The 13,614-nt window shown below is 45.3% G+C and overlaps 1 protein-coding gene across 1 annotated transcript in view; it reads right to left on the reverse strand.

Annotated features, from left to right (window-relative positions):
• LOC135907328 (tenascin-X-like) overlaps positions 1 to 13,614 on the reverse strand; it is a 104,844-nt gene that overhangs the window by 48,695 nt on the left and 42,535 nt on the right. The window contains exons 17-20 of the mRNA XM_065439008.2: positions 12,832 to 13,155; positions 10,879 to 11,190; positions 9,291 to 9,611; positions 1,152 to 1,463 (exon numbers count right to left, since the gene is read on the reverse strand). Coding sequence (XP_065295080.1) covers positions 1,152 to 1,463; positions 9,291 to 9,611; positions 10,879 to 11,190; positions 12,832 to 13,155 — 1,269 coding nt within the window. The remainder of the gene's footprint in view (positions 1 to 1,151; positions 1,464 to 9,290; positions 9,612 to 10,878; positions 11,191 to 12,831; positions 13,156 to 13,614) is intronic.

Consider the following 13,614-nt stretch of genomic DNA (forward strand, 5'->3'; position numbering starts at 1 on the left):
CCGGTCTCCGCTCGCATCGTCAGCGTCAGCAGCAGCGCGCGGCATTCGACGGGGGCGCGGAGCTACAGCGCAATTTCAACCGACGATTACGTGGCTCCTAATCGAAAAAAACAACCCAAAATTTTACCTACATGGTTTATAAGGTTCCCGCATGCGTATATGAGCGTCTCATTGAATTCGACAGACTCTTCAGCTTCCCTTTAACTCTTAATCTAATATGCCATAACTTGAACCTTCATTTCATTAGAACCCACAAAGTTGCTCCAAAGAGCATTTACAATAACCGTACACTGGCACAAGGAAACAATCACCTCATATCCATTTACCATCAACACTCCTACGCTCGTCATTCAAGCGCACCTCACGTGAATTTCTGTATCCAAGCATGTTAAATTAGCCTGAGTTCTGGATTCAGAATAAAGAATATTATTCCTGCTTCACATGATTGGAAAAATAACTTCATTATTGTCAGAGTAAACACAGATTTGGCGATCACTTATTCTAAAAAAAATAGCGCAGTTCGATGAAAATAATTTCGATAATATTGCCAGATTTCTTTAAAGCAGGCGAGTGGTGGTTGCGTTTGTGTTAACCTTGTAATTGTTGTAAAGATCTTGTTCGAGTGCACAGAAAAAGTTGCTCTTCCGGCTCTTGCTCTCACGTTTATTTTCTAGTGGGCACTGGGAGATAAGTAAGCTACTTCGTATGAAAATAAAATGAAAACAAGCTCGATAAATCATAGTGTTTGCCATCTTATCACCAAGATTTACCTCAGCATTCCTCAGCAAAGGAGTGGTAACGGTGGGCTGTATTGTTCCTAGTTAACGAACGCGTAGTAAGTGTGGCGGTCAGGGTATAGAAATTGCTATACGTACGTTCTCTAAGAACGCCAATAGGCAAGCTACGGTATTGTTATTGTTGTATTTGTGTCCATAAGAGCACTGCATGTTTGAATTTTTTAAGGGTACACATCAAAGCAGTTGAAGAACGCATTACGTGTATGCAAACACATGTACGAGCTTCATTACTAACACAGCAGCAATTTTCTGTTCATCATTTCTCGCTGTGAGGTGGCGAGTAGCGTATTGACCTGAAAGGCACAGGCTTCTTAAGAATGATGTCCTACTCACGACACACAATTATAAACTCACCAAAGAGCGGCGTCCGTATTTCCGCTATAAGAGGGCGGCTGCTTACTCTGTCAAGGCCACATTTTTTTTTTGCAGTAATCAATACGCAGTAAGGAGTGTCCTCTGTGCTGTCAAACATTGTCCACGTCGCGGAGTTATAGTAGTTCTTACAATCACTCAGGCCTTCTGCTCGAATACATGATCTGAATGTGCTGCATATCTTCGCAATGTATCGTCCCATAACGCCGGAATCTTTCTCCGAGTGGTCCCAGCGTATTCGAGTCCTTGAAGGTGATCCTGGGAACATCATAAGGTTCCTTGGAGGATTCGGCTCTGAAAGAAAGCAGGAAGGTAACGAAGTGATGAATTCGTGGTGCCAGCAAAGCGAAAATCGGGCATAGCCTGAGTGCAGTTGCTCCACAGGGATTTCTCTTGGGCGCGTGTCTGTGCGTGCATGCGTGCGTTTCCCGGTGTGCTATAAGACCGCGAGTATAAACAAACTCTTTCACTATCCAAGCTTCCTACTGTCAACCATGAGGTTCTTCATTCCCATGGTGTTCAGTTAATGTAACTGGCGGTGCCACCATATCAAAATAATTAGTCAACACCTGTGACGTATGTCTTGCTTCCCTTCCCTTCCAACTGTAGTCAATATGGGAGCATTCGCAGACTCTTTGTCCACTTGTAATTATGAAGATGTTCTTATGTAGCACATTTTCCCCTTTATTTCGTGTAACCAAGTCTTTTCATGTCTTTGCAAATTTAAGATAATTCCGTTCTAATTTGAAATTATTCAGCATTGCAGACGAATTGCTAAAAGCTCCTTTTTTGTTGTTTTTCAGAACCTCCCCTGGATTATCCACCGTGCGTGCGGCTTGGCTATTCTCTAGCCAAGCAGGCCACCCAGTCGCAGCGGAGGATGCGCGCCACCCGCTTTCCTGGATCCTTGCACCAACACATGATGGCACTCGCTTCCACGCACCTGTTAAATTAGTTAAATAGTTAACAATTAAAACTTAGAAAAATTAGTTTTGACGGAAAACTCCAGAATTTGGATCAAAATACATATGTGGATAAAGTGCACAGGTGTATGTGTACCTGAGCAGCGTGTAGACAGACTGGAACAAGAACTCAAGCATGTTGGCAACCAGGCACAGGGTAATTGAAAGCGTAAATAGATCACCAGGAATCACCATAATAGAAAGTGCGAGAAACAGAATTAGTGAATTGGACCAGAAGAATACAATGAAGAAGTACCATGGATATTTTACAAGAATATGAAAAAAATTACAATGAAAAATCTGTACGAAAACGCGAAGGAAAGTGCCTTGCCATTTGAGGGTCGAGCTTGATGTCTAACAACAAAAACATCCGAGCAAGTAATCGCAAAGTCCGTATGCTGCAGCTAAGATCCGAAGGCAACTCAGCACATCCTCATGGAACACGAAGAGATTCACACAGTGAGATCCGTAGGTAGCCTACACCTTACAGGAGCGCTTGGATTGAAAGGGAACGGAAGCATCAGCCTGTCAGCACACGAGATAAGAAAGAGAAGCTTAGAGTACTGGTGGGAAAAAAGCAGGTACGAGATCGACAGTACCAGATCCGTTATAGGTATAGGTAGCGGTACAAGGTCAATATGGAAGTTTAGAAGGAGTGAAAACATCTTCATTAGGTCCATCGATTTGAACGCTGTAGGGCCAAGAACACCGCAGCCAAAGTTACGGGTTTGACTCCTTGGAGAGGGGTGGCTTCCTCGGCATGCCAGACGGCCCACAGTTGATGGGCGAGGTCGTGGCTGCGCAGGGCCGCCTCCCATCGCGCCCCGCGCGGTTCGAGACTACCATGTCTACCCAGTTTGGCGGAGGCTCTAGCTGCTCGCTAGCGGTGCATTCCCACAGCATGTGCTGCACCGTCGCTCTGGCTCCGCAGCTTTACACTCGTCGCTTGAGCAAAGGTCTGGGTAGCAGAGCAGAAGGGTCGCCGGGTTGGGATACTCAGGTGTCTAAAGTTGCCTCCGGCCAACCGCCGGTGTCTTGTGTAGTTTGGCACGCGGTGATAGGCATTCGTATCTGTGCAATCTATAGTGTTGCATGATGTCTTTGGAAGTGGTCATGCCACCCCCTCAACTCCATTGCAGCATCGCTGTCCCGGTGGACGACACATCGAAATTAGCGGAGGGCGCCCCGGCTGGGCATGTAAGACCTCGGGGCGTGGTATGAGCCATCTCGTTGCCCTGAATCTGAGGTTACACGTGGGCTGGGGTCCATACAAAAAAAAACTGTCCTTTCTACGTCATGTGTTGCCATCCTCAATTTGTAGAATGCGGGCCGATTCCCGGGACATCTGGCCGCTGACGTAGTTATATATCACCACGTGCGAGTGGATCATTATCACCTCTGCGTCCGTGGTGGCTACCGTGAGGAAAAGACAAAAATATGAGGAGATGCATACAAATGAGCTACTATGAAATCATGTAAAGCGTACATACGAAACTCAAGCAAACTAGGTAACTATTTATCACCGGCTAATTTCAAAGGTGATGCCAATAAGTCATCCTCATAATCATCTCCTCGCCTTCCCCACCATGTACCCAAGATGGCGCGCATTAGAGCTTCAAAACATAATGACGAGAGAAATAAATAAAGGAAGCAACCCGTTTACAAAAAAAGAAGCCGCAACGCTCGTGGAATCAGGAGACAGGCGAAGAAATCAATTAATGACAGAAAGCATAGCGAGATCATAGGCAGCCAATAAAAATTCAGTTGTCACTTGCGGAAGTAGGCAGAAACTTAGAAATATAGAGGGAGAAAAATCTGTGGCTCAAATACTCGTTCAATACAAGAGTAAAGCTAAAAGTTAAAGTTGATCTTCAGAAACACGTGAGAGAAAAGGAGGCCGCCCCTAGAATATTCTGCAGCTTCATTAACCTATTAGGCATGAAGTCTTGAGGAACGTAATATATATCTTCGACGAAGATGGAGACAGACTGGAAAAACACACGGCATTAGATTACACCCGAAAAATGAGTCAAATTATTTTAAGGCAATGACAAGGTCGTTTTTGAGAAAGAATAGTCTGAACGAGAATACTATGGGGAAGGATCTGGTGCTGAGAAGTTTGAACTGGAAGAAAGCCGAAAAAAAGTTTTTCAAGTGCACAGCCACAGGATTAAAGGAGGTACCCGTTAAGTTTATTTATTAACTAGGACCTAAATATAAGGAATCTCTAAGAAAAGCAGCTGAAAAAAATTTACCACATTGGTGAATACAATATAGGCGGCCACAAAGTGGAATGAAGTTATTTCATAAAAGTAAGGGGCGAAAAGAGAGAAGTCACTCATCTTCACCGTTCACCAACACATCGGGAATAGGTTAGCTATGTGGGTAAATAAATTAAAGCTGCAAGCATGGGCAGAACATACCGGCACATTGGGGGTACTTCATAATAACCTCAGAGTTGGTAGGCGTCAGGATAATAACTGATTCCTTCTTACTCATTGTATTTAAGCATCAATATAAAAAAGGAGACTGTTATATAAGGCTTTTTTTACATTAAGGGAGCTTATGACAACGTAGACAATAATATTTTGTTGGACAATCTGGAACAAAAAGCCTTAGACAACGACTTTAAATGCCTTATTAACAGAATTCAAGCGCGCACCTTTTCAAGTGAGGCTTCTATTGCCTCACTCGTGCCAGCATCGGTATTGATGCTACCGTACGAAAGAACTCATGCTACGTGAAAATAAAAATTGCTTGTCAGGCTGTGGATTAGAATCACAGAACCTCTGAATCACAGAACCACAGAACCACAGAACGCTAACCGATTCATACACTATCGCTTTTTTGTTCTTGATTAACGCACTCTTGGTTGATCACACGCGCCCTTTAAAGCGGGGTTTTCTATGCATGAAAAAGTAGACGCAGCGCAAGGCGCGAGCCTTTCACAGCCGTCTCCTCCCTCCAGAAGAAGGAAAGGGTGTGATGGCCCATTCACTCGCCTCGCACCCACCGCCACTTCAGGCCAGACAGTCAGACAGGGAGGCCACGTTTGGTTTGTTCTGCTGGAGAGCAGGCTGCGTTTCATGAACGCCTCATAAGTTCGCACGAGAAAGGGCTCGTCGTTTACGTGTAGACCATGCCGTGAGCGAGCGCGAAGCCGAGGCGTTACGACAACGAAGAGCCGCGGATCCTGAGCTTCGCTTCCACCCCTCCTCACAGTAGTGGAAGGATGGTCAACTTTGTTTGATTGAAACGTGAGTTCAAATGTGCATGCGCAATACAATGGAAACTATTTCTACTCAACATCCTAAATGAGATTCTTACTAAAACATTCGAACCCTTCCCTAGCGAAAAAAATGGAGGACGCTTAAGCTTCACCTTCAAGAGCGGGACGCGACAGCGTTCCCGTCGACCCGCCAAGGTGTGTAAGCGATCACTTACGAGGCGCCCCGCATCGGACGCGGTGAGCCTCGAGCAACGCAGCGTTCGGCGCGGCAACGATACGTGCGCCTGAGCAAGCGGAACGAACCTAAGAACTCGGTGTCTCGGAGGGGGAAACGATTCACGCCAGCCAAACGTCGTTATCGGCACGGGCAGAGAGATAGACAGAGAATGATCTAAAGAAAGGAGGACGCTTGATTCTGCAACCCGTGAGGGAGCAAGGCGAAGCGTCGTCAGGGGAGAGGGAGTCTGGGCCGCGACGCGCCTCGCACCAGTCCCCGCACAGCCCCAATGCTCATCAAGGAACTATTTTTTGCCTTAATTTGCACTCAGTTTTTTCCAGTTTGCAGTACTTGTGGCGTTTATAATAGCTAGAAGTTAAGGTGACCTTCTGCAGTTGTTGAGAGCTAAAAAGAGGTGTCGGCGCACCCTAATAGCGACTAGGCGCTATCTTCGTTTCTGTGTGCCTTTTGTGTCTATAAAATTGTTTCAAGACTGTCCACGTCGACTCAGATTCCGCTACTTTATCGGCGTGGCAGATTCGGCACCAAGATAATTTTTGGATATCTTCCGAGTAATTAAGCACGCGTTACCATCGGGGGCACGGATGAATTGTGCAACCTAGGTAGATTTTGTGGGAGGGTTACCTACAAATTACCATTTGCGTTCAAGGGGAAGCGATAAGGAGCGAGAACAAACTTTATATCTTCAAGTAACTGGGACAGTGGTGCCTTTTATTCCCGATACTACTTAAGATGCACATGATAATGGTGAAAAGGCCATCAAGGGAATCAATATCTGGTTTATTCTGCCATAAAAAGATGTCATTTAAGTGCGCGACATTTCGTTCCATGCTAACAAGCAAAGCAATATGGAATGTTTTCCTAGTCTATGTTGGCCGGAATGTAAGAATTCCGGGCTGAAATTTATGTGAACAAATCGCATTTTGTGGTATTCAATGAAAACGGTTAAACAAACACTGTCAGTGCACTGCGAACAAATATTTCAGGTAAAAGAATACACGTACATTGGTGTACAGAGGCAGTGAAAAAAATGGCCGCTTCGTAATGCGATCGTTAAGCGCAGCTGCCGCCTTATTTCAACAACAGGCGAACCCATACAGAACACGCAGTGCTGAACGGAGGTGGTTCTGCGTTTCGGATTGGGCAACACACACCGCCAGCCGCCGCTATGGAGCAGGCGCTCCGGCGACGCGCCACCCATAGCACCGTCTTATTTATGAACTGAAGGGTAGCGGGTCACCGCCACTGAGAGAAGGGGAGGTGCATTAGCAATTATTATTTATTGTTTCTGCTGAGGTGGAATGACGAAATGAGTGGAGAACCATGGTGTTGAGTATAGGTCACACAATTACTCATTCAGAGACAGGCCTCAATGTGGCCGCACAAGGGTGGGGTGCGTAGTATTAGTAAGGGGACGAAACGCCATAACTGTCTTCAATTCACACCAACCGCACTGCGCCAGGTAAGGGGAGGTATAGGGCAAGAGGGGAGGCGGCAGAAGGACAGCCAGGCGCAAGCACTTCTACAGGCGACAAATGCCACTGAGGAACACGCCCCGCAAACGGGGAAGCGAGAGTCACGGCTGAAAGCCGTTAAGCCTCGTGAGGCGGTGACGGAGGGGCGTAGAGCAGTGGAGCATGCGCGAGGCGCTAAGAAGCGCACGCCGCCGGCACCGCAGCACGTGATTCGGCTTCAGAGCACAAGGGGAGTACAAGACTAGCACCGTGCGCGACAGATGGCGCTATGAGCGCACACATCTTGAAGCCCCTTGATAATTTGAAAGTAGCGACACTCTTTGAACACTGCCGCCGCCGCGCGACCTCCTCGCCTCCTCCTCGCCCCTTGTGTGTTCCCCCATGGCAACCAGTTTTGCCCCCGCTTTTCTGCACGACGATTGGTCTCCCTGCCGTTGCCCTTGAAAACGCGTGGATCTTAAGTTTTGCTTGTGTTTTTCTTTTTCGTTCGCGCCATTTTCCTCCTGAACACGGCTGGCTCGGCGCTTTAGCTCGCCGTCGCGAACGTTCTACGCTGTATTTCCTGCTCTATGTGCTAGTGCTATGCCGGCCTGCTGCGCATATAACTGCAGCAACAAGCCTGAAGATGGTTATGCCTATTTTATGATACCACAAGGAAAGCGTGACGGTTTGCGCAGGAAGAAGTGGCTGCATGACATTGGCCGAAAGAACTTTATTCCGACGAAGAACAGCGTTGTTTGCGAGCTGAAGCGTCTTTCTTATAGCTCGTAGTGAAGCATCATGTAATGCTGCATTTTTTTCATTCTTCCGGCCAGCTCATCAGCGTTTTTGTTGTGGTTGTTCTCAGTATGCTTAATATTCTGGGGCGGCTCCATCACCTCGCACGTCACTAACTGTTATTATTAAATTTAAGGGCACTTATCCACACGTGGACGAATGCAAAAATATTGCGACCACCATTTGGACATTACGCCACAGCGTAAGGTCATGGGTTCAACTCCCACCAATAATCGAGGTCTCGAGTGCCTTCATAACTCTAATATAATTACCTGCGACTTAATTAACTTCGCCTTAATAGTACCAAACGTCCCGAGATCGACGACTGAAACCAATGGTAGTGGTTCTAAGTTCCACCAAAGGCGAGGGCTTGATGACTTATGAGACTCGACAACTACGCTAGGTTTTCGGCGTAATTTGACAGGGGGAATTCTTAGTGCGTGTGTGTGCGTGTGCGTGCGTGTGTGTGCGTGCGTGTGCGTGTGTGTGTGTGTGTGTGTGTGTGTGTGTGTGTGTGTGTGTGTGTGTGTGTGTGTGTGTGTGTGTGTGTGTGTGTGTGTGTGTGTGTGTGTGTTTAAGATAGGTGGGACATTAGGCCAAATATCAACGAGACCTTCGAGGTGCAATTCACCGCAAAAATACAAAGGGCACACTTGTAGCATTCCACCTTCCAACCCCATCAGCAGTGATGCTCGCCGTTTGGTGGAAAGAAAAAAAGATAACCAGAAAGCTCGCCTTCACGCATCCAATCCACGACAGCGGTGGCGGCATTGCATTCGCCTTTCTACAATGCTTGAATAAAGCCTCCCGTGTCTCTTTTAGAGGGCATTCAAAACGCACAAACACCTGTTTCGATCCTTTGCGCACTGAAAAAAGCTTAGGCGTATGCAGATCCAAACTCCTTGGATCTGCTGCATTTTTTTCTGAAATACCCCACAGTGTCACATGTAAAATAACTCTTTATATCGTTACTGGCGTTCGCTTCTTAGCAAATTTCTTTTATTAGCCTTTCTTCATTGTGCAGCGGATGCTATGGCTTACAGTGAAGTGTGAATAGCACTCGCCAGGAAATCTAGGGCATGCAATGTTTTTAATAGAGAATTTGCGAAGCTCTTCATTTGTTAGCGGCCCTAGCCCTTAAGTCGACACCACTGCTAATAATACGTCCAGCATAGGCATTGAATCGCAATTCTTATTACGAACGATTCTAGCACAGCTGTGTTTTGTACATGTGGCCGCTGCACTGCAGTACAACATACTCAGTGGACACATTTCTCTAAGAAAGCCATTTCCTCACTTTAATTCCCTTCCAAGCACATGGGCGTCCGTGCCACTATTTCTGCAAATAAGTACTGCTCTTTTCGAAGATTTCAGTATTTAAACTTTAACAGTGAGCTGATTATCCCATTGGCTCTACTTAGTGACCGCTGAACTACTGACCTCGAACAGGGATGAAGAATCCCGCTACTGTCACTCCAGGAGAACTGCGTTCAGGTGGTCCAGCCAAGTGGGTGCGTATGGTGCAGGACAAGTTACTGCAAGGCTTCAATGGACCACACGTTATTTCCGTCTGATCGCGATGGATGATGGTGCCGTTGGCGCACAAACGAAGCCTGCGTTTGGCGCTGTCCGTGCTGCTAACCTGGCCTTCGGTGACTTCGACCGAATAGTAGTCGAAGCGACCTTTCGGTCGCTTCCAAGAAAAGGTAATATGGTCACTTTCGACGTTGACTACTTTCAGGTTGGACGCGTCAGGGAGCGCTGAAATAAACATTGACATTTTAATATCATTTTTTGTGACAGCATCCTTTTTGTCAGCCTCAAAAAACTGTTATGCGGTGAATTCTATGATCTATTCAATGAGAGACGTGAGCCTCTAATGCCCAATATTATATATACGTAGCTCGAAGTCCTTTCTTACGCACGGAAATCTTTTCTCAGAACCTGTAGTGCCGGTTTGGTAAGCTAGAGAGAATTCTCAGTTATAGGTAGTTAAGCAGAACACCTACGTAATATTTACTATACTTCTGCAGTCAAATCTACCAAAACACTTAACGTATTTGCTTGAAGTGTAACATTAGTGGCCGCATATACCGGTGAACAAGCAGTTTTTGTTGGGGTGAAACAGAGTTTGCAGATCTGAAGCGCGTCCTAGCGTGCACATTTACAATAATAGAAATGTTTCTTTTGTTGCTTCTTCTGCAATGTGCAGCGAGCAATTAATATTCAGTACAATTCACATTTAAACCAGCTATAATTCTTCCCACGGAGTGAAATATCTGTCCTATAGTACGATGACCCAGTTAACACAGATGCTTTGCTTCGCTCATAAGAAGGCGGCAACGGTGCAGGAGGGCCCCACTGAACAAATGTAAAGGCGAGAGAAATTCGTGTAGCTACGTTGCAAATGGACCAGTTTCTTTTTACCTTGCAGTACACAGAATAGCATACAGTGCTTGCCGCGACGCGGATAGGTGGGACGTTTAATGTTGATATCCTTCATTGCAGTTCTAACACGAGCGTCTAGAAAGCTGTTTCAGAGCCACACGAAACTGTGCTAACACGATTTGTTATCTGTAAACCAGCACACGAAAGCAAACGCTTTCCGAAAGTAATCCACGATAGATTGAGAGAGCTGATTCCTCCTTTCTCCCAACCTGCCTGATCTGTGTGACAGACGTTCTCCCCTTCTCAATACATCTACTGCGCGTCACACAGTGACACCTAAGGCAGCTGAATAGGCAGAATACCTAAGGTCGCAGGCTGCACTTGAGAAACGGCTATGCATTGCCATCATACATAAGGACCAGTGAATCTTCGCCTTTGATTGAAGCACCTTGAGAATTGGCGAGAAGTGCGAGCCCAACTAGAATCTTTGTCAGCACACGTGTCATGTAATGGTGTAAGGATCGCCCGCTGCGTCACTACCTTTAATTACATAGTCTCTAGCCTCTGCCTAAATTGTTCGTCATTACATACGACGACACGCTAGTGGAAAAACAACGAGGACATTGCTTTGAAAGCTCACCGAACAAAGGCGTCCTAACTTCCAGCGTAGCTGGTGGGCTGGTCAAGACGTCCAGGCCACATCGTGCGCTGGCCATGACGTGGATGCAGTACGATGTGTCCGCAGTGCTCTGAAACTGCAGCCAAGCCTCAGAAGCCCTATGCTCAATGCAGCCACGAGTGTTTTCCTTTCGGTCGCATGTTGTGAACACCGTGCACACTTTCACCTTATAGATGTCTAGACTGCCATGTATTTTCATTGGTGACTCCCACTGGATTCTTGTCATGGATGGCGATTTCTCGGCGATAGTAATGCTCCTGGGTTCACTTGGATCTGATCACCCGGGAGTGCGAATAAGAGGGTTACTTGATCACACATGTTTTTTTGAACCAGCCGTTTCTCGGACCAACTATGCTTATGGCCACAAAACACATCTGCGAATCTCGCCAAGATTAATGCTGTTTCAGATACAAGAGGCAACAGTTCAAGGTACATAAACATCCAGCCACGTAGCGCTAAAAGTAGGCGCGATAGGTGCGTAAGGTGGATAACTTGGCAACAAATTACAACGACCGGAAACTCGACCTACATATTACCGCGCACAAGGATTCACTACTTGATAAATAAGGAAAATATGAAACCGTGACACCTAAAATGGGGAGCAAAAACAAAATAAACAAACGCACATAGAAATGATGACACATGGAGATTCTAGATTTCCTCGTTACCGAAAATCAAATAGGATGTGTCTGCGTGTGATTACTGTTGTGTGAAAGTAACCTATTTTACTTCGATTTCATGGCCGGAATGGTTTTGATTGGTACATGCGTATTTGTTATCAATTAAGTTTACCCTGATGTCATTTCTGACAGGCTTAATCTCCCTGTAAGCCAAGCCATAAAATTCAGTATTGACCAAATGCAATAGTCGAACCCTTCTTGGCTATTGGACTTCTCATATTTAAATCACTTACGTTTTGTCTATTCTAAATTGCTCTATTCTCCATCGATGCAACTTTGACTCTGTACCTTTTGGTAAAGATTTGAAAGCATATAAAGAAAGCCTACAGCATGGCATATCTATAAGAGCACTTTGTAAATTGATACTATTTATGCACTCAGAAAATATTTATTTATTTGCAGACGACATTCATTCTAGTCCGTAGGACTTGCCACTTCGTTTGCGGACGTTGGGATGCCATTTCGTTTGTATTAGTGTTAAGCGGCTCTATGAACCATGAAAATGTTAGTTATTTTGCGCATCGTGTTAAGTTTCTCCTACCGATATTTTTTTTGCGTAAGTGATCAAATCTGCACTCCTAATAGCATTTCAAGAGCCTTGGTGAAAATTATTCAAGAAAAATTTATGCATTACAACATATACTTTTTACTCCATTTGATCGCAAAGTGAAATGTGCTTTATCACCGCACCATAAGCGAAGTCTACTAGAAGAAAAATTGTTGCCTTGTTCTTCGTTTTGTAAAAAATTCAGCTCCTCGATGCATAAATTTACTTCAACTCATGTCGGTAAATATCCTAAACATTCGCATGAACATTGTGGCAATATTGGCCACCATTTCTGTAAATCATCGCTACAAAGATGCTATGCTTATACACATTATGAATTATTGCTATGTTCAACAACACAAACTGAAACATGTTGGTGTTGGCATATGTAACGTTTCATTATTAAAACAAAGTTTACATAGCTTTATTAAAAGATTAGCGCCTCGCAAAATTTACATATTGGACACGCCGTCACATTACTAGCTTGTTTTTTTCCGGAAAGAACAAATTTTCGAAAAAGAAAACACCTGGTACTATGATGAAATTTCACAATATCAGAAATACAGACGAGCAAGCCTATATATTTAGGGAGATCGATTACAATGTGTCTGAAGTTACACAGCCATGCGTCCAGCAAAAAACTAATTTTGATGAGCCTTAAGCAAAGAGAATTCGAGCTTTACTAACCTTGACCACTGAGGAAAACATCTTTCAAGGTGCTTCCCATCGAGGTGCGTTCCGGTGGTCCTTTCACGAACGTGCGAACAGTGACACTAATATTGGAGCAGGGATCGAAAGGGCCACATGTGACTTGAGTCTGCTCAGCACGGATGATGGTGCTGTTGCCACAGGAACCCGCGTGATGTTTCGGAACACTATTATTTTCAATATCATTTTCAATGGCGACATCAAGCCAATAGAAGTCAAAACTACCCCGAGGTTTGTCCCAGGCGACGGTGACATAGTGACTATCAACCGCCACCAAGCGGACATCGGTGACGTCTGGTAGAACTGTAACGGGATAATTATGAGTTTAGTCATTGTCATCTTTATGTGCTTGGCATGCGCGAAGAGAGCTCGTGTGTCCCTCATTGAGGTTGTTCTAGAGAATGAAGAGAAAGCGCGCATCGACATATAATGCAAGATATGTGACCTCCCAATCAAATGCGACGGCGAACATAAAACTTCCGCATGGGGGTTTGTTAAAGACATGCTGGAGTCCTTAAACGTGCTTCCTCTGCGTGCGATCATCTTCGCATTCTGCCTGATTCTGGATGCCGCCGCCAGTACTACAAATAAAGCTTCGCCTCCCTCCTTAGTATGGCCAGGATATGATTACTAGAAAACCCATAGCTAGCATACCCAAAGCCAATGAAACTGGTAATTCGTAAAACCCGACGTCATATTCCAGTTTTCAAGAATTATTGAGACTGTTCCTCACGTTAGAAAAATTAAATGTACACGCACGGA

The sequence above is a fragment of the Dermacentor albipictus genome, chromosome 10 (assembly GCF_038994185.2).
Source record: "Dermacentor albipictus isolate Rhodes 1998 colony chromosome 10, USDA_Dalb.pri_finalv2, whole genome shotgun sequence".
In the NCBI taxonomy this organism is placed as follows: Eukaryota; Metazoa; Arthropoda; class Arachnida; order Ixodida; family Ixodidae; genus Dermacentor; species Dermacentor albipictus.